At 40.9% G+C, this 21,805-nt stretch overlaps 1 protein-coding gene across 3 annotated transcripts in view; it reads left to right on the top strand.

Annotated features, from left to right (window-relative positions):
• The first annotated feature begins 5,422 nt into the window (after positions 1-5,422).
• BOD1L1 (biorientation of chromosomes in cell division 1 like 1) overlaps positions 5,423-21,805 on the top strand; it is a 37,279-nt gene continuing 20,896 nt past the window's right edge. For 2 of the 3 annotated variants that reach the window (XM_083861635.1, XM_083861634.1), the window contains exons 1-10: positions 5,423-5,690; positions 6,058-6,182; positions 7,409-7,599; positions 8,768-9,379; positions 9,847-9,993; positions 11,352-11,521; positions 12,414-12,537; positions 12,890-13,034; positions 13,689-13,764; positions 14,665-20,779. In XM_083861635.1, the coding sequence (XP_083717761.1) occupies positions 5,496-5,690; positions 6,058-6,182; positions 7,409-7,599; positions 8,768-9,379; positions 9,847-9,993; positions 11,352-11,521; positions 12,414-12,537; positions 12,890-13,034; positions 13,689-13,764; positions 14,665-20,779 (7,900 nt within the window). In that variant the 5' untranslated portion in view covers positions 5,423-5,495. The remainder of the gene's footprint in view (positions 5,691-6,057; positions 6,183-7,408; positions 7,600-8,767; positions 9,380-9,846; positions 9,994-11,351; positions 11,522-12,413; positions 12,538-12,889; positions 13,035-13,688; positions 13,765-14,664; positions 20,780-21,805) is intronic. The other variant, XM_083861636.1, reaches the window with a different exon arrangement.

The following is a 21,805-nucleotide window of genomic DNA, read 5'->3' as shown; positions in this document are numbered from 1 at the left end:
CATATTGAAGGTTTCTGTTGGGCCAATCCTCTGCTCAGCCTATTCTTAGGGCAGGAAGACAATGAATTCTTGCTATTCTAGAAGATTTTCCTTCACTATTTAGGAGAACTTAGAAAGGTACATACACTATAGGATTTATTTCTATCTAAGGCAAACACATTCACTCAATTTAACATGCATTGATTTGAAAGATTAGATACTCCTTAGAAACTTCGATAAAAACCCCCTTTGACAATCAACACCAGCAGTTTTGTGAGCTAGGTCTTATCTGCAGCCAGCTGGAAAACTAAGAAAAAAAACCTTCCAAAACAGTTTTTGCAAAATTCATAGTAACTTATCAAGCAGGGAAATAAATGAAACTACTAGAAAAATTTTGCATATACCACAATAATATTTCCAAGCAGCAAGTATCTTGTCATTCATACTATCTCTCCTTATATTCCACAAGAAAATCTGACATCTTCTTATATAAAAAAAGAAAACCAAAACACCTTCAAAAGTTTCTTAACAAAGACACACAAAGAACTGCCCATAGAAAAAGAAAAAAACAAACAAACAACAAAAAAACCTTCTCAACCAATATCTACATCTCAACCTCTGTCTAAGAGGCAGATGACAAATTTTTTCCACCTTATAAAGTTATATAATTAGTACCTTAAATTATTTTTGATCCACCCACTTGAAGAGCAAATCTTTATATCCCTTCTCATGACTTCTAAATAGTAGAAGAAAAATTTGCTCTTGAGAATAAACCTGACAGAACTAGATTTCTATCAGTAATTATCTGTACCTTTTCGTGGGGACAACGCTGCCAGCGTAACTGAAGAATGTCCTGTATTGGTTACAAATGTTGTGTGTGTACACAAAGGAATCACAGCTACTGTATTAACTTTGACACAGTACCAGTTTAGTTGAAAACTCTTTCCTTAATTCCCACTCTGCCAGGTAGTAGTTCACCCTATATTTTGTGAGCACTAACATATCCTCTTGGTATTTCACATAGGCGCTCTTCTCTGCCCTCCTTCTTTAAACAAAACAGATTAATAAGTAATAAAATGTCTTTAAGTTAGTATGAAAGAAGTACCTTAAACACACACAAAAATAGAAAAAATAAAAGAGGCAAAAACATATTCTTTGTTCTGTAAGATATAAAACCTAAAATAAATTAGCCAAAATGTTAGGGATATGGAGCCCGTCTTCTTGTGATTTTCATGTACCTGCAATATTATACAGTGGAGTGATATAAACACTTTCAAAAAACAATATTACATATTTCAATTTCAACTCCCCACACTAGAATTACTTGAAAGTCCATTTCCTTTGTAGCTGTGAAGAAACAGAGGTAGCATTTGACAGACCGGACTGATTTTTAGGTGTTATGCAGAGAAATAAAACAGAGAAAGTCCTTTGTCCATAACTTCCAAATTTACTTGAGTCTTTTCCAGTTCATGACCACTCAACTCTGTTTAAAATTCAACTTTGTATCACCTGGTTTAGATGCTACAGTTCATTCTTGGGTTCTCACACCGGTCTCTTGATTTTGCTGACGTTGATTTAAAACTTGCAGCTTTAGTTTTTCAGCCATACCACAGCTTCAGTTGCCTGCAATACCTGAAAAAGCATCTTCCCACTGTGGGGTTAAAGAACTTCCTCTCCCATTTTTGCAATTGTAAAGCTATACCCTCTTAACATTAATTTCTCTTTATTTCATAATTTAAACATTATCTCATAGGGTGTTACTTTCAGGTTCCAATCTGGGTTGCATCTGGACTCCCAACATACATTTTACTCATGGCATTTGAGCATTAATTTTGTTTAAAAAAATTCCCAATAACAAAAGATCTAATTTCATCCATAATTCCTTCTTCTTCTAATTCCTTCTTATCAAACACCAGAACTCTCACAACTCTTTTGACTCCAATCTCCTGTTTCATTAAAACTATTTCTTCCTACTTCTGAGGTCACCCCCCCAGCATTTGATGTCTTATAGCTATCTCTTTAGGCAATTTCAATGCACTCCCAAAAAACCAAAAAACCAAACCAAACAAAAACAACTTCTAAGACCTCTAAGAATTTCCAAAATTCTCAAAAAAAACCTTTCAAGACCTCTAACATAAGACTCTCCAAGCTTCTGTCCCACCTTCAGGATTCCATCCAGTCACTGCCTGGTCTTCTCTCTGCCATCCAACAGCCCGAACACCATCCCCTCCCTTTTTCCCCCGAGGCACAGAAAACTCATCAGCTCAGCAGCACAGCACCATGTGCTGCATACTCCATCTTTCAAAACAAAAACTCCTATTTTACTTCAGCAGTCTATATTACACATACATTCACTCAAGAACAACAATAACAACAACAATAAAAACTCTTCAAAATGAATTTCCCCATTAATCTGCAAAACTGCACCAATCCTCTTTTTAGACAGCCCTCTTGAACCTGAATTCTTCATTAATTCCCTTGCAGTTCCCCCTTTTCCATTCAGACATTTTAACCGTTTCAACAATTCACTTCCTTAACACAAATAAACTCCACAACAAGCACACCTCTTCAGCTGCACTTACTTCCACTTACACAAAGACAACACAAAAAGATTGGTACCCTTTTTAAAAAAAAAATTGTTAGTTTTTACTCATAGGTATTTGACTAACCCCCAGATGTTCTTAGATTATCACACTTTTCAAGCCTTTAGTATTCCTCAACCTGGCAGCCTTTTCCAAAGCTCAGGTGTCTTGGACCTTACACCTGCAAGGCTTTTTTGTGTTTCTATCCTCAATCTGGCAAAAACCCAAAAATACCTATATTTGGCCAAACCCTAAATGCTCTTGGGTCTTACGTAACCCTTTTAATTCAGCAGCAAGTCTAGGTGTCCTTTGCTCTCTTCCTTTAAGGGCTCCAGCCCCTTTTCCTGGGACCCCGTCCCAGACCAGGGGGTTCAAACCTTTCCCCCCCCCCAGTATCCCGTTTTCCCAGTGGGTTGTATAGGAAAACTATCGGCTCCCTTTCTGAGGGTCCAACCCCTCCCTGGGACCATCCCAGCCACCCGGGGTTTTTTACAACCCCTCTTTCCTCTGGGATCCCGTCCCAATCACTCGGGGGTCGCATTCACACTTTTTATCTTTTGCTTCACCTCTGTGCTAGCCGTTTCCCTTGCGAGATAACGAACAGCATGAGAAGCCACACCACACTCACTTCACCAGTCTGGTGTATCCAGCCAGTGTCCCATTCACACAGCACACAGACCCCCCTTTTAACCCGCTCCCCTGAGAATTACTCACAACCATTTTCTTCCTCAGGTTCTTCGTGCACGAGGTTTTTATGGAGCAAAAATACTGCAGTTTTAGGGAGCCTTTTCCCTTTTCCTTACTTGCTTTTTTCTTTCTCCTTGCTTGTCTCTTTGGATGTTTACCTGCAATCCCCAATTCTCACCAGGAAAAACAAAGTTTTGGGCCGCCAAAAACCCAGGCGGGGCGCCTCCCTCACTCTGCTTTTCCTGGGGTTTCAGGGTCGAGGTATATCCCGGCAAGAGCCCCCAAATTGTGAAAAACGAGGTTCACTTTTTAGTAAATTTTAAGGAATATGTTTAATAAAATAATTAAGACAATTAGGAGATAAGAAAAAACCAAAAACGGCCGGCCGGGTGACTTGGCACTCAGCCAAGTCCACACCTTGCTTTCTCAGAGACACTTGTTAAATACCCTTCTCGTTATATCGATATATGAAATTCCATAAACTAGTTTCCATATTCCAGGAACTGCCCTGCATGATCCCTCCTTGGATCCGCCTTTTTAGAGCATGCGTGTTTCGTGGCCGTGTCCTTTCTATCGTGTCCAGCTTGGGCCTTGGTCCGTGCCTTCTGCGGGTGATAGATGCTGATAGTTGGTGTTATCAGTAGCAGAGTCTTCTTTACATGTTCACTGGATGTTATCCCAACCAAACAGACAGTTTAAGCAGCTGCTACATCAACTACTCCCTTTATATCTAGTCTTACCAATAGCAGAAATAAACTTATACCTTTATATCCTTACTATGTTATTAATCATATAGCACACATCTTGCGAAAAGCCAATTTTATAATACACACATATAACACGAGCACCTTCCCTGAACTTTGTGACTTGTTCATGTACTTGTCCAGCCTCCTGCAGCCACGTAAATTTTTTGTTCCCACAATATCATACACATCTCCTGTTTGTCTCATATCTTAGTATTTCTTCAGCAATTTAAGTATTGCCTGAAGTTGAGGAACTGCATCTGGCACTACGAAATATCTGTCATCTACATTATTTAGAAGATACTAGGAAATTTGCTGAGACTTCTTGTATTAAATCTATGTCAAAAATACTTTAAAATTAGACTGTCCTAAGAGAATGCAAAAGCACCTGTAGTCATAACCAGCTTCTCAACATATACAGCAGGGGCTTGAGGTTAACTTGCATCACACAGCGCCAGGCCCAGACGCCTCAAACAGCTCCAGGGGATGGTGACTCCACCACATCACTGGGCAACGCATCGCAACGCCTGATCACTCGAATAGTGAAAATGTTTTCTGATATCTAATCTGAATCTCCCTTGCCTCAGCACGCTGGGCAGTTGTGACAGTAACAGTGACACAATTTAAAAAAAAAAAAAAAAAAAAAAAAAAAAAAAAAAAAAAACAGCAAATAAGGTAAACAGGAAACAAGAAATGAGCTGAAAAAAAATTCTTTTACAAGAACACACGAGAACATTGATATGTAAAAGTGGCAAGCTTAAATTAAAGTAATTTAAGTATCATCTTCCAGCCGCCTCCTCCAGGGGTGCGGCGGCAGCGGCCCCTGAGGCCGGACGGGGGGAGAGAAGGCAGCGCTCGTTATCAGCCGGGAACAGCCCGCGGGCGTCCCGAGGGCCGGGCAGGCACCTCCCGACCCGCTGCCGCTGCTGTTCCCGTTCCCGTCCGGCCCGGTGACCCCGCGCGGCCCCGCCCCGCGCCCGCGGGAGGAAGCGCGCGGCGCCGCCCGCACGGTGATGGCGGCGGGCGCAGGAAGGGGCGGGACGCGGGGCGGGGCCGCGGGGCGCCGCCGGGAGCGCCGTAGCGGCGCGGGGCGGTCGGGGACAGGGGCGCGCCCGCGGTGCCCGCAGCGCCCGGTGGCGGCCGCGCGGCGCGGGGGGCCGTGGGCGCGGCGGGCGGGGGCCGAGCGCCGTCGCGGCCGATCCTCTCCTTTCCCCTCCCCGCTCGGTTCGGCGGATCGGGGCCGCACCGGCCCGGGGGCCGCCAGCGGCTCCGCCCCCCCCGCCCCCGTGCAGGGCCCGCGGCGGCTGCGCGCGGCCCCGCCAGTCTCGTCCCGCGCCGATGGCGCCGCTCTCGGCGGCGGCGCCTCCGCCCCCCCCGCGCCGCGCGCCGCTTCCTCCCGCCGTCCCCTTCCGCTTCCGGGGTCAGCGCCGCCGCTGCTCGCTGAGCAGCCCCGTCCCGGGGCCCGGCCGGCACCGCCGGCAGCAGCCGCCGCCCCGCCGCCCCCATGGCCACCAACCCCCAGCCCCCGCCGCCCCCGCCGCCGCCCCCTCAGCAGCCGCCGCCGCTGCCGGGGGCCGGGGCCGGCGCGGGGAGCGGCGCGGCCGAGCCCGAGTTGGTCTCCATGATCGTTAACCACCTCAAGAGCCAGGGGCTCTTCGACCAGTTCCGCCGCGACTGCCTGGCCGACGTGGACACCAAGGTGCGGGCGGGCGGGACCGGCGGCTCGGGGGGATCCCGGCGCCCCGGGCTCCGGCGGGTCGGGGCCGAGGACGGGCTCGGCCGGGGCTCGGCCGTGCGGAGCGGCCGCAGGGCCCGCGTGAGGCTCCGGCCGTGCAGGGGGAAACCGGAGCCGCGGGCCGGCCGTGCCCGCACGGTCACCCACGGCTGCTTCTCGCAGGGTCTGGGGAGCGGCGTTTAACACGCTGCCATCGCCGCAGGGCAGCGGCCACGCCTGCGGGGCACTGGGGGGTCCGACGGGGCTCCCAGCTGTACCGGCCTGGCCTCGGGAGGATAACCAACCGCTTACACCGTCCCTCCAGTCCAACCTCTCTGCTGTTGCTTTCTAGCCTGCCTACCAGAATTTGAGACAGCGCGTTGACAACTTTGTTTCCAATCATTTGGCGACTCATACCTGGAGTCCTCATCTCAACAAGAACCAGCTGAGAAATAACATTAGGCAGCAGGTTCTCAAGTAAGTGACAGCTCTGGCGTTTCTCTGAGCGTGCCTGTGTACTCTGATAGATAACAAAGGCTCTGGGTCAATATAAAGTGGTCTGCTTTCTTTAAAGAAACCTCTGAGGAAGCTGGGTTTTTGCATCTCAGTGTTTAAAATGTGCTATTACTTGAGGTAGTAACTCGCCATCAGTATTAGTCAGAATTAGGCTGCAGATTTTATTTGTTCTGATCCAAGTTTATGCAGGGGTTGAAACCTTGATTTTGACTTGGGATTAACCCCCTAGCTAAAGGCTACCTTTATTTTTTCTTTTAGGGAGGTATTAATAAGATTGCAATTACCGTGTTTAGAGCTAAGGAGAAGTATTTCACCAACAACTCTGCAGAGTATAAAGCTAAAGTCACAAAATAGAAAAGTGAATTTAAATCTAGCTGGACAGAGAAGAGGTTTTAAGAACTACTTTTACATTAAAATTATGTGAGACACTTTAATCTGATATTACATTATTTTGTGAAGATTCCTTCAGTCTTTCTTCTCAAGTCTTAGTTAGACTCATAAGAAACATTTGGAAATTTCTTTGAAGTACCATGAGTTTGGTCATTAAATTGGGTCAAACCACAGATTTGGGAACAAACTTAACCAGACTTGTGCTGTGGTGGTGCCATTGATGATTTGTACTGAGGACTGTTTGGTTTGTAGGGAGGGGAGCAGTTGTTCTTTCTTATTAAAGAAGCAATGAGGACAAGAGGTAGCATTTGTTCCATAAAAGATTATAGGGTCTAAAGAGATAAGCTTTATAGCTGTGGGTTTTCTTCTCTATTTTATTTTACTGAAGATTAAGTGTGTTCTATAAAGCTGCAGAACTTGCCACCTTATACTGGGCAGAAAGTAACTTAGGGTATTGATGAGTGGTTTAGTATTTATTTATGCTTCATGCCTTCTATAATTCATCTCTTTTTGCTGTGGTAATTGATAATACAAGATTTCTTCTAAATTTTTTCCAAAATACATTTTTTGCAGTTAGATTACACTTGTAAGTGTAACCACTAATGATGCAGCAATAGGGTGCTTATTGTATTCATTCCCTGTGCTTGGATTGTTTTGTTTCTCTAGCACATTTTGCATAGCTGTAGGAATGTTTAGAAAACATTGGTGCTTCATTGGAGCACATCTAAATGATCACATTTCATTTGTATGTTCTTGAAAACTAATTTTTCGTACTGATTTATGTAACTTTGTTCCAGGTCTGGAATGTTGGAATCGGGAATTGACAGAATTATTTCTCAGGTTGTGGACCCAAAGATCAACCACACTTTCAGACCTCAGGTGGAAAAAGCTGTCCATGAATTTTTAGCCACGTTGAATCACAAAGAGGAGGCAGGCCCCAGTACATCTCCAAGTGAGGAGAAAGCAGATGCTTCTGTTACAGTACAAGGTATTCTGCCATTTCCGTGAGCAGCCTATTAACAAAAGAATGGGGTTTGAGAGAGCAGAATCATTGACTAGGTTTTCTGCTACCATAATATTGTTAGTATCAGTATTAGCAAGCTGAGCTCCAGGCAGCATACCAGAACACTTGTCTGTTACTCTGTGTGTAAAGGTAGAAAGCAAAAGACATGTCACACTGTTATGACCATGTCGCTCTTTCACTTCTGCTTGAGACGGAGGGATTGGTTTACTGTGGGGAGAAAAATTGGTCTCAGTATTATAGGATCAGTTAAGACATAGATATAAGAGAAGAATGATGCAACTTTTTTGTCCATCAGTAGAGATGAAAAAAATAACTTAAGAGACAGTTACCTGTGCAGTTGCTGTGTGCTGTAAAATTTGGATGGCTATGGTCCTAATATTACCAGTATCAACTTGTAAACACTCCTGCAGGTAACTGTCTGTTCTTTCCTGTTCTAAGGGCCTCCACAGCAATCCGTCTATTTGTAACCTTTATTTAAACCCAATCCTTTTTCCTGTGAGGCCCACTTCCTTCAGAATGGGTTAACAAGCCAGCTGCAGTTCTTAGTGCTAGTCCAGTTAACTCTAGTCATCCATCTTCGGAGCTGGTTCTAAAATGATGGAAAAGTGATAAGGTATTTCCAATAGTCCTGTTGTTATATAGTCAGTATGCTGAGTCAATTTTCCATGACATTTATGGAGATACTAGAGGTGTTAGCTACTGACTTTTTCCTGCAGTGTGTGTGTGTGTGTGTGTGTGTATAAAAGATATATAAGTATGTTTTTCATCCAGAGTCATCATCCTATTTAGCGTGTTGGTAAAGTTGAACAAGGGTTGTGTTCAGATGTCCTTCTCCTCATTGACAATCCTCACTTTCCCTAGGCTGACCTCAGGAACAGTGGCATGTCACAGACCAAAATGAATCTCTGGTAATGTACAGTGTTTGCTGCAGGAACACAACATCTTGAGATTTTTGTTCATTTCTTTTTTTTAACCAGAATATCTCAGGGCAAAATTAGTCAAAACTTTTAGTTAGCTATATGTATTTTTTAGAGAGTGCTTATTCTGTTTCTTTCCACTTGTTTAACCTTCTGTCTGAACAGAACTGCAGAAATTAGGGTGAATTAAAACTATTTTTTTCTTACTGTTCAAGGTGTCTCTGCTACAACTCCAAGTGCTAATGTAGCTAGTGATGCAATGTCCATTTTGGAAACAATAACTTCTCTTAACCAAGAAGCAAGTGCTGCCAGGGCTTCAACAGAGACCTCAAATCCCAAGAACAATGACAAAGTTTCCAAAAAACTCTCATCTCAGCAGAGTGTGGATAGTAGCACTGATAAAGAGAGAAATGCAGAGGACTTGCCAGACAGAGAGAAAGCAATTTGTGACCTTTCTGGAGAAGGGGCTGAAACACTTGCTAAGTGTGAAGATCTAAATGAGCTTCCCTGCCAAAGTGAAGAGATAAAAAATTCAGGAAAGGATACTAATATTTTGACTTTTACAAGTAAAGATATTCAACAAGAAACTGAAGATGTAAAGAGTAAATTATTGGATAAGTCTGACAGGAAACCAGAGAACAATGAAAAAAGTGAAAGAAGAAAAGAAAAGAAGGAAAAGCTTGACAAGAAGTCTGATCATTCAAAGAAAAATGATGATACTACAAAGTCAAAAGAAGAAAAGCAAGCAAAAGAGTTGGAACCAGTGAAACAGTTAGTTCCAGAAAAAAATAGCAATAAACACAAAACAGCTGAAAGCACTAAAGAAGGTATGGTGTGAGCAATGCTCTTCCTCAAAATAGTGATGAGTGAGATTTTGAAGTTTTTTCAGGAATTGAATCAGTATATTTGGAATGTAAGTTTTCTCGTAGTTATGGCAAACTGCTCTGCTAGTGACAATTGGATTTGATCCATCTCTCTTAACTCAGGTACCTGAATTAGGAGTCAGATGACCTTTGACTCCTCAGGTGTGTAATTGGTCATCTTAATCTGGCAAATTCTCTCAAAAATTTCAGTGCTCATTTAAGGTTTATAGTTCTACCTCACAGTGATGTTTTGTTTTGACTAAACCAGAGTTAGCCTGGTTATTTCATTTTTGTGTTATAATTTTGCTTTCTTATTTATAGTTCTTAGCATAGTTTTTGTATCCATGACAAAATTGATATTTTGGTAGGAAAAGTTTCACAAACTCAGTGTCCTTCCTTACAGCTCTTTGTTTTTACTTTTTCTTTACAAGAAAATATGTTAATAGATTCAGATGTGGATGTACTCAGTGATATCACCGTCAGCTCTGTCCATACCAGTGATCTTTCTTCCTTTGAAGAGGAGAGCGAAGAGGAGCCTGTAATTTCTGACAGTACTGAAGAGGGGGAGATCACATCAGGTGGTAAAATAATTACTTTGTTAACTGGCAATAAGGAGTGTGTAATGTTTTTAGTGAGTGTACCATGTCATAAATTTGAGGGTTTGCAATATTGTACCTACCCATGAGAGAGACTTAGCGTGCAAACTGGATAGTATTTGTGCAGTTGCAAAAGATGAGTAGTAGATTTACCTTTTGAATATTTTTATTCCTATAATACAGTTTGGTATACTCTAAACACTGTAAATCTTTTTTATGCTACAATATTGCATAGATGAGAAAAGCACTTAATGGAGACTGTCCCTGTTCTGCAGGGTTTCTTTTCCTCTCATCTGCCATGAACTTGTATAACACTGGGGTGCTTTGTGATCAGAGAGTAGTATTTGTAGCTGACTTTGTAGATCACATTGGGTTTAGAGCTTTAGGATTCAGGAACAAACTTGGCCACAGTGGAAAGAACAGGAACGAATCTAGCTTTAAAAGTTCAGAAACACGAAGTTGTTTCACTGACTATGTTGCCGTTTTTGCGTTCTCCCTGTCTAGTACAGACTTCAGACTCTGATTTCTGTAGTTAATAAAACTTTCTACTTTATAATGCAGAATGCCTTAGTATGAGTTCTAATATAGAGTTCTCTCTAGTATGCTCATAGCATACTAGAATGAGTCCTCTCTAGTATGCTCATAGCTTACCTTTTCTGCTCTATAAATATAATTCAGAAGCACTGAATCACTTGTGTATTCTCTGGCTTTGATCTTACTTTGAAACATGACAGATTGTGTTCAGTTATGACTAAATATTAATGAAATGAAAGCAAGCCATAAGTATGTTATAGGAATACAAGTAATTTGTACAGTATTGCACTATTTCTAGTAATCCTGATAAAACTGAAATAGATTTCTCTTTTTGCTTGTAATGTGTGTAACCAATAGTGTGTTTTGTATTTCAGTAAGCCAACTAGTTTTTATATACTCAAATATTGTACTGTTATTTTTGGGGTGGGGAGAATTATAATTTAAAACATAGCAGAAATTATCTTGACCTCTCATGCATAGCTAGCTACTAAATACTACATGTATAAGGGCAGCAGCACTACAGGTAAGAGGGCTAAGCCCAGTTGTTGTGTCCCAGTTTATTACCAGGTTTGTGTCATGGAATTTTTTGGCTGAATGATGTACACAAACCCATCAATGCACTTTGGATTTTTTTTCATAATCTAGTGGTATCTCAATGCTAAAAGGATTTAATTTTTTTAACTCTTCGTGGTTTTAGAGTAAATAATTGTTGATACATTTTGAGTAACTTTGCCTTCTCAAAAATTATGTTGAAAGCACTGCCCTAAACTATCAATATATCTCTACACTCGCCAACCTTTGTTTAGATGAAGAGGAGAAAAGCAGCCACGGTAAGACGAAGCCGCACACGAACGAGCTGAGCGACGGGAAGGCCAAGCCCGTTCGCCACGGGTACGTTCGGAAGCCTTTCCTGTACTCCAAGTACTTCAGCGACTCTGACGACGAGCGAACCGTAGAGCAGCGCCGGCAGTCCATTGTAAGTGCAGGCTTTGCTGCTGCTGTTTACATTCTGGCCCCCAAACCTATTAAAGCAGAAATTCCACTTGTGGTTTGGTTGTAGTTTATGTGAAGGGGAATCTTCCATTTCTTCTACCTTCAGGGTTTTTATTCCCCTTGTACTACAGCTGTGCTATCCTCCGGTTTCCAGCAGGATGGCATGATCTGCGCTCCACCACAGCACAGCACTCTGCTCTGCTGGTTATAGTTTGAAAGCAATGGCTGAGTTTTCTGTCTCCTTCTCCTCCCCCCCAAAATACAGTGACAATTTGGATGAAAAAAGTACCCCGTATCTACCTGCAGCCTGCCTTCAGTGGGGTTTTTTAGTAGATCAGGCTTACGTTGAGTACTACAGGCTACTTCATTACCCCAGCTCTTCACAAATGTAGTCCATGCTGACCATGAAATAATCAGTAGTTTGTAGCAGGCCTGCAGCCACTGAGAATGGAAGCACAGATTGAAGCATCTGCGCTCTGTTCTGTGGCAGAAGGATCATCATAGAGAAGAGGGAGCAGCAGTTCTTTGAGATTTTCTCTGTTGGCCACATACATATATTTATAGTTACACATATAATAAATATAATTTGTGTGTGTTGTATATACATACAAATAAAATGTACGTTCTTTGAGAAGGTTGCATAGCTTCAGTCTGCAGTGTTGAGCAGCAAGGAAATTCTGGAATACAGCTAATTTAACCTCAGAAAAATATTAGAGGATTCCGTTAACTTTTACATGATTTCTAAGGCATATTTATGTTTTCGTTTGCCTTAAGCTACAGTGTTTTGTTTTCTATGGGGTTTAGACTTATGTTTGTAGTCTAAGAATGCTCTTTGACCTGATGATGAATTGTTTTCCTTGGTTTTGTGTCTCTAGGCCAAAGAAAAAGAAGAGAGACTCCTTAGAAGACGAATTAACAGAGAGAGACTTGAAGAAAAACGTAAACAGAAGGCCGCAGAAAAGACAAAATCCCTAAAAACTGGAAATCAGAATGCTAAAGGTATGAGAAGAAAAGCTGTGAGTAGCCCACACCACTCTGCACTTGCTTACTCTCCGTAGAAAAGAACATTCAGCTGTGAATAATGGGCATATAGGTCTGTAGTCATTTCCTTCCCTTAATAACCCAACATCTCAACAGTGATGTAACCTAAAAAATTATAATGCAAAGTATTAATACAGAATTTCTTCTTCACTTTTTCATATATCCATTACACTGCTTAAGCTCAATTATTACCTATCTAACTTCTATTCTCTGCTACACCTTAGTACTCTCTATACTGCTTTCTGTCACGTTTATAGCTGAAACTAATATAATGATGTGTTTGTATTTCGCCATTTGTGTATTATTTTAGGAAAAAGTGGCTTGCAATTAGAAGAATCTTCATCGAAAGGTCTAGCGTCAAAAACTATTGGTACCAGCATTAAGGATGTGCTTAAAGAACAGAAATTTTTGGAAAAAAAAGTGGCCCTGAGCAGAAAAAGAAAAAGAGATTCAAGGTATTTGTGTATTTGCTCAAAAGGACTTAATGTTTTGAATATTCATTTTCGCAGATTCTTTTCAACTTTGTACTTAGCCTTATCTATTTAAACAGTTTTCTCTTAAAATATTTGTGTAATATTGTTACTAATAAACATAAAATACAGCCAGAAAAATTACAGCTGATCTAATATGTTGCAGCTCAGACTGCAGTAGCAATCCTTATGTGTTTTTTCACAGAATGGTAATAAAGGCATGAGAATGGAGAGCTTTTACATGTTTGTGCTAATAGGCAAGTCAAGCTGGTTTCATGTTTAGATTGATGTTTCATGTAGATACGTACCTGTGTCCATTACTGTCTCGATATAGGTAAATATCGGGCAAGGAAAACGCATATCCATTTTACAGGGATGACAGCAGCAGTACTAATGTTGTGCTAATACTGCTTAAAACCATTGGTACTCAGGGTATTTTTGAGGCTGATGTATATAATTTTACAAGAGAAAAAAGCCTGGGCAAATTGGGTTAGTCAGAAGTTTGGTGATCATGTTCTGTTTCTGTATTTTTAGTGGGCATTTCTCTCTCACATTCAGCTTTGAAAGCAGAAAGTTTACAAAGTAATGTTTGGCTGCTACCGATTGTTCTTTGTTAAATTGTCCAAATACCTGTTTCAGGCATGCTGAAGATAGCTGCAAAAAGAAAAATGAGCCATCTGAAGAAGATTCTAAAGAAATGCAAAAGACAAATGAGGTAGGTGTCTCTTAAGTATAAACCTTACTTTTAATTCTGATAGTACTCTTTCATGTGTGCACACCAAACTGCGTATAGTTGCATTCATTCTCACTAGTAAGTTTTTCCCTGCCTGTTCCTTCAGTTGTATTAGTGAACTGACATCACTGTAGTAATGTTTCCTGAATTTCAACAGCCACTGAAACATGGTGTGTGTGTGTGTATTTAGTGCTGATTCATGTTGTAATAGAACCTGAGATGCAGTTTGAACCCTAACCTGTGAAGCATGCTGGGTTTTTAAAAAGAGCAGTGTATTTTCTATGCAAAGACTTGAGCTTGATCTGTTTAAACTTCTCACTGGAAAGTTAAAGGAATCTTAACTTTGGACTGTGCTCCAAACACCAAAGGAAGGAAAATTTTTATAGTGAGAATTTTATGAATGGCATTGTTTAAATTAAAAAAGGTGGGAGTGGAAGTTCAAGTAGAAGTCTAGATGTATCTTTTTTAGATGTTGGTGAGTTTTTAGTTTCAAATTTTTAGTTACAGTTTTGTTTTACCAGACAGCATAATAGCTATTTAAAGTAGCTTACAGAGTACTTGAAATTGAGATTGTCCATTCAAGAACCTTTTAAAGTCATTTAAAAAAAATTACCATATGAAGAAAAGATAATAAAGTTCAGACAGCTTAAGGATGACTTCTGCTTCAGATTTTTCCACTACAGCAGTTAGCTGAAATGAGAATGGCAATTTTCATTTCCTGACTGAGTATATTTTAGATTAATTTTTATTACAATGTTAAGTGTATTCCCTAGTGTATTGGGGGTTTTTTTGAGAATTTGTGCTTGCCAGTTCTGTTCAGGCACATAAGTGAAGGAAATGTGTAATATGTACTCACATATATTTTAAAAATCTCTTTTGTAGACTTGTGAAAAAAATTCTTCCAAAGAATTGAAGCACAATCATGGAAAAAATGAAATCTCTAAACAGCTTAGAAGACTTTCAGAATGGGGGCATTCAGCTGAGGAAAGCAAAAATGATTCTAAAGCAGAAAAGGAACATAAGAGAAAAACCTCCACTTCTCTTCAGGCTGAAGGAGCTCAGCAGGACAGTGAAACAAGGGATCCAAAAAAACAACTGGATAAAGTAGAAGTCAATACTGAAGAACCACAGAAACAGAAATCCATATCTAAGACTGAGAAACACCCCAAAAAAGATACTGACACAGAAATTCAACATGTGAGAAATTCTGCCAAAAAAGAAGCCAAGTCTAACAGAGACAAAACTGAAAAGGAAAAAACTGCTTTAGAAGATAAACTTTCTTTAAAGCACAAATATAAAGGAGATGCTATTCACAAGTCAGGTGAAGATGTTGAACTTCATTCATTTGAGCGAAGTTTGAAAGGAGAGGATGGTGGCCAGAAACATAATCAACAAATAAAGGGTTCCTCAGATGACAAAAGTGAAAGAAAAAGTAAACACCGAAGTGAACGGAAAGTATCACTAACAGGAAAAGATGGGAAAAACCCCTCTGAATCAACCTTAAAAGCTGAAGAATTGCTGCGGAAAGAAAACAAAAAAGACAGACATCTCTCAACAGACAAACCAAGAGCAGAATGCAAGACCAAAAGGTCCTTGAGTGATCCTAAGCCACAGAAGGACTCCCTAAGTGCCTCAAAGCAACCTGGTTCAGCGTCACACAGAAGGAGCGAAAGCTACTCAGAAGATAAACATGAAACAGAATCAACTAACTCTGATAGTAATATAAAACTTGAAGATGGTGTTCATAAAGATAGACGGAGATCTAAGAGTCTTGCAGAAGACAAGATTTTCTTAAAGTCCAAGTCAAAGAGTCATAGTAAACAGTTCAAAACATCTGAAACAGAATTACAGGAATTAACAAAACAAGACACTGGACAGAAACTAGACAAAGATAAGAGCCTGGAAGACAATGATTCAGAGAAACAGCACAAATCCAGGAATGAAGATAAAGGTTTGGAGGAGAGTGGTGCTGAGTTTCAGCTTGCAAGTGGCCCACAGTCAACTCAGGGATCACAAAAAGACTTTAGTCATAGAGTTAAGTTACATTCTGGAGAAAAAGGGGCTGTAAAAGAGAAATACAGAGGTGATAAAGATGTAAGTAATTCCAAACTAGAAAGAAGGTTCTCTGCTGAAGGTCATAAAAGCAGAAACTTAAAGCACAGCAACAAGGAAATAAAGAAGAAAGAAGAGAGCATCAAATTGGAAGATAAAGAAACTAAAGAAATGGATAGTGGGCATGAAAGATTATCTAATGTCACAATGGCAGTGGATAAAAAACAAAGCAAGAAGGTATCCTGTGAAAACAGAAAAGGCAGTACATCAAATCAAGATTTGCTTAAGGAGGAAAAGCAGTCAGCTAGCACAACTGAAAGTAGCCAGGTTCTACCCCCTCAAAAGGCAGCTATGAATAATGATGACTTGCGTGCTGGTCATGGGGAAGAGCTGATGGAACTTGATCTGAAGAAAACAAAAGCACAGGAAACATCTACCATTGATAAAAACATTCAAAACTCTTTCCAAACCACAGATGCCAAGTGTACAGTAAAACAAAAAGGATCTCGCTCTATTTCAAATAAGGAGTTAAAACACGGCTTGGCAGATCCTGAAGCCTGTGGATCACAGTTTCTGCCTGCAGCTGAAAAAACTGTTGAACAAGAAGATACTTCTAATAAACAAGTTGGTGCCTTAGACCCTTCATCCAAAAAAGCTTCCACAGCTCAAGGACCCAGTAAACAAGGGGCTCATAAAACAAGTAGTGTGTATGAAACAAGTGGTAAAACCTTAAAGAATGTGTCCAGTAAGGATCAGGCTTCAAAAGAAAGCAGAAGACCAAAGAATTTTAAAACTGTGATAAATTCAAATTCAGATGTTCCTTTAGCAATTAATTCTTCAAGAGAAGATGCTGCTGATGCAAAGTCCATGGATATGGAAATCTCGAATTTTACAGATTCTTTAGGTACCATGTCTAAAGAATGCCACAATTCAGATGGAACTTCCTTATTGGAAGATGCTTTCCTTTTGAAGAATGATGCAACACAGGTTGTAGACATGGAGCAAGATAGTGCAGTGCCGAGTTCTGTCATGAAAGATGATGGTGCCAACACCAGCATGGCAAACAGTATGGAAAAAGTTAATGAGCTGTCCCGGCCTGATGAACAAGCAGTGGAAGACAGTACAGCTGGGTTATGTGGGCAAGAAGATTACAATGAAGCAGCAAAGTCAGAAAGCTCTCAACACAGGGAGTTAAAAGATGAAAACTTGATGTCTGACGTAACAGAAGATCGTGGAGATGTTACAACAAAAGAACGTACCCTAAGGAGAAAAGGAAAAGAGCGCTTGAATTTAGATCTTTCCACAAAGGGAGAAGGAAGCACTATGGTGGATAGTGTGGAAAAGAACAAGGTGCATGACACTGATGATATGATCCAGTCTTCCTCTGCTTTAGTGCCTGAAAGAGTTCCTGAGGAAAGTTTCAAAGGTTCTGTTATAGCCAATGGGCAAGAAGGAACTAATGTGGTTGGCATGGAAGACAAAACTGAAAGTAATGCTGTCGGTACCAGTGCAGGAAGTAGTAAACTCAATTCACTGTACAGCAGCCTACAAAAAACTCCAGCCAGCGTGATAGGAACTAGCACAGAAAAGATCACTGAGAACACTGCAATGGCAACTAGTACAGACGGAGAAAGAGCTGAGGGTACATCACTTTCTGGGAAGGACAGTGTTGCTACAACCACTTGCTCAGAAGAAAGTGAGGCAGCAGTAATCTGCACAAGCATAGAAGCTGATGAAGGTTTCACAACAGGCACATGGGTAAAACGTAGTGAAGGCTGCAGTTTTGTCACAGGAGCAAATATTGGTGATTGTACTGTTGCAGCAGCTGAAGAAGGTGGTAGCAGTGTTGTCACTGAAGGATTAGCAGAAAGTGAAAGCTTCTTAACAAGTACAGAAGGAGAAGAAAATGGTGACAGTACCATGGTTGATGCAGAAGATGGTAAGGATTCAGTGAACCCAAGTGGAGTTGAAAATGAAGACAGTGTGAATAGTGCTGGGACAGAAGAAAAAGATGATGCTGTGACTAGTGCAGGCTCTGAAGAAAAGCAGAAGACCTCAACTTGTGTAGATACAGGCAAGTTTGAAAGTTCTGTGTCCTGCTTAGGTGAAATGGAGAGCGATGGAGCTGTAACTAGTGCAGGGACAGAAACAGGTGAAGGGTCAACCAGTGGTGATAATTCAGGTGAATTTAGGGGCAATGTGACAACTGGCCAAGTAAAAGAACATGAAGGTACTGTGACTTGCACAGGTGCAGAAGAAAGAGGTCATAATTTCATCATCTGCTCTGTGACTGGAACAGATACCCAAGGAGAAAACACTGTTACTGGTGCATGTACTGCAGTGGTTGCAAACAACAGTGCCACGGCTGGAACTAGCAGTGACAAATCTGAGGATACTGTAACTGGTGAAAGTGCAGTTACCAGCACAGGCATAACACGAGAAGATGATGCTGAAATTTCAGTAGTCTGCACAGGGCTAGAAGACAGCAACGAGGGATTTGTAGTTTCTTTAGAAACTGAAAAATGTGAAAGTCTAATGGACAGTACAAGGGCAAAGGAAGAAGCCAGTATCACTACAGTCAGCATAGGTCTGTGTGATGATGAAGGTTTTGTGACTAGTACAGGCTCAAAAGAAGAGGATGAAGAAGGTGAGGACATTGTGACCAGTACAGGAAGAGGAAATGAAGAAAGTGAGCATGCTTCTACTTGTACAGGAGTGGAAAGCGAAAGTGCCCTAATTTGTATAGGTGCAGAAGAGGGTGAAAGTTCCATTATCTGCATAGTTGCTGAACAAATGGAAGCTGAGTCAGGAGTGGCTGGCACAGATACAAATAAGCTTACTGTCGACAGCATGACAAGTGCAGAGAAAGAAGCTAATTGTGGCACAGACTACAAAAATGATAAAGGCATTGTTGAAAGCAGCGTGACCAGTGCAAGTGCTGCAGATGAGGGTGCCTTAGCTGCACAGAAAGGAAAGCATGAAGGTACCTTGCATCCCTCAGATGCTGAGGAATGTGAGGGTCCCATGACTAGTGCTATGGCAGTGCAAGATAAGACACAGTTTGGTGCTGAAGACAAACATGAGAATGCCATGACTTCCTTTGACAGCAGAGAACTAGATGCCTCTATAAGTAGTGCAGTACCAAAGAAAGATCAGGCTTCTCCTACTCCTGCTGACAGAGAAGTTAATGTAAAAGGGGATGTCATCTCTACCAGCACAGTGGAAGATGCTCCTTTACATTCAGCCACAGATGCTGAAGAAGGTCCACTTGCTGTTGAAAGAGTAAATGAAAGTGGGGAAAGCTCTATGATCTTAATAGACACTGAAGACACAGTGCCTATGCCCAGCACAGCTGCGGAGTTTAAAGAGTGTGTGAATACTTCTGGCAGTAAGCAGGAGAAAGATGAGTGCACTATGATTTCCACCAGTATTGTGGAGGAATTTGAGGCTCCTATGTCGAGTGCAGCTATTGAATATGATGGTCAACTCCTCTCCGTGAAAGCAGAAGAAACAAATGAGAATGCTGTGGTCTCTGTAGATATGGAAGTGTATGAGGTTCCCATGCCTAGTGAATCCACTACAGGAGGAGATGATCACGGTGATGATGGAAGTCACCCAACTGCTAGTGGTAAGGAAGATAAGGATGAGTGTGCTATGATTTCCACAAGTGTTGTGGAGGAACAAGTAATCCTAATGTCAAGTGAAGTCACAGAAGAGGTGATTGAACGTATCTCAGACACGGAGTCAAAGAATGAAACACTAATGATCCCTACAAGTACAGCAGAATGTTTTGAACCTCCTATGTCTAGTGTAGCTATGCAAGATGAAAACAAACCCACTGCTTCAGAAACAGAAGAAACATATGAAGCTGCTATGATCACTACAAGCATGACAGAAGAATGTGAGATAGTCCTGATCAGTGCAGCACCACAAGCTGAAAGTCAACTCATTGTAGCAGGAGATGAAGGTGCCATTCTCTCTCCAAATGCATCAGAGGAATGTAGGGTGGTGGAGACCACTGCAACTGTAGATGAGCAGTTTGGACTAACTGCTTTCAATGCAGATGGGAAAAGCAAAGGTTCTGTGATTTTTGTGGGAGAATGTGGAGCTCCTGTGCTAAGAGTTGCAACTGACAGTGAAGATCAACACACTGCTTCAAATACAGAAGATAAGGAGGAAGGGGCAGTGATCACTCTGAGCACAATGGAAGAATGTGATAGTCTCTTCACTTTTACAGTCATAGAAGAAAGTCAACTTGCTGCTGAGAGTACAGAAGTAAAAGACAAAAGTGAAGAAAATTTTAATACTGCTAACCAAATTGAATGCATCCTTTCAACCCCAGGCCCAGAAAAAAGTGGGAATTCTTTGCTTGTTACTGGTAGAGAGAACGAAACAGATGAGAGTGGGGTGAGGACAGAAGCAGCAGCACCTCAGGCCACAGTAGACAGTGAAATCACAGAAACAGATGAAAATGCAGTAAACCTCATGAGTGTAGATGAGGCCCTTTGTGTGGAGATTAGTACAGAGACTGCTGAGAGTCCTTCCCCAGAGGCAGGTGAGGACAATGAGGAAGCTGAAGATGTTTTGCCTGAGGATGTTGCATCGGAACACTCTAGTATGATTTCAGAAGCAGTGAGAGAGAGTGAAGCTGTAAAGAATGTAAACAATAAATTAAATTCAAACGTGCTTTTAGAAAGTGACTTTTCTGAAATAAGGACTCCCCTGCCTAAGACACAGGCTCTTTCCTTAGTTTCTGCAAATGAAGTGACTGTAAACACCAGCCATGGTGAAGTAACAATAGAAGCAGAACTAGGGAAAAAAAGGGATCTCACTTTGTTGCATGTAGAAAAGCTACATGACAGTGATGACAAAACAAGCTTGGTCAAAACAGATGATACTGGTACTGAAGTTACTTTTCAGAAAAGTAATGCAACCTTTAAATCAGGTGAGGATTTCTTTTTTTTTATTTAAATTCTTCAGTTTATAAGTTGTCATAAACAGATGTATTTTACCATTATAGTTAGGAATAGCTTCAATTAATAACTGTTCAGATATACCTCGCTTCTTCATTAATTGCAAAATGGCTATTAATACACTTAAGAATTGGTGACAAATAAATAAGCGTGTGATTCTGTGCAAACAAGACCAACTGGACACAATTACCTGAGTTGTGTTGAAAGACAAATATTGGAGTGCAAAAAATTGCTAAAATACGTCAACTTAAAATTGTCAGCTAATATATAAAGTTACTTGCAAAAGGTAGTTATTGTGGAGGTACACGTGGATTTTGTTACTAATGTGTTATAAAATTCAAAAAGGATCTTTAGGAAAGAGGATGCATTTCATTTTGATGTATGTTCATCATTTTAGAAAGGTAACTTAATGGTGATTTTGAAGGTTAAGATTGGCCATCCTTAATCACAACTGCAGATTTTCTCTGGGTCATTATTTAGTGGTCATGTTCAGATTCACTGTATTGCACTTAATTTTGTCTTGTGAATACACTTGAAATGGTTCTGCTTTGTGTTACAAAGGAATCAGCCAGTTATCCTAAATAAGTATTTTAAGTGAGTGGTAGATGTCTATTTTAAATAGAAAATGATAGTATATGGCATTAAGGATATCATACTCTATATCCAGATGTATTTTTCCATGCTAGCATTTGAAGTGAATCTGCATAGTTGTTGGTTCCTTAAATACAGAGGAAATTAACATCCTACTGTTTTTGACCTTGCATCTCTTTGAGCCTCTGAAGTAGCTGCAGCACCAATTCTTTTGAAAAGTAATTAATTGTGTAGGTGCTATAATGAAGTCACAATTGTGACTTCATTATAAATTTTGGAGAAATTAAACTGTAGAAAAATCTGTTTATGCCACAGAAAATAGAATTATACTGATCAAGTACTATTTTTTAAAGCCTTTCCTTCTTATGTCTGTCTTTGCTATAATTTTAAAAAATATTTTATAATGT

This window comes from Zosterops lateralis, assembly GCF_965231275.1.
Source record: "Zosterops lateralis genome assembly, chromosome: 5".
In the NCBI taxonomy this organism is placed as follows: domain Eukaryota; kingdom Metazoa; phylum Chordata; class Aves; order Passeriformes; family Zosteropidae; genus Zosterops; species Zosterops lateralis.
The sequence above is the reverse complement of the archived record's forward strand: the minus strand, read 5'-3'. Positions and strand labels throughout refer to the sequence as shown.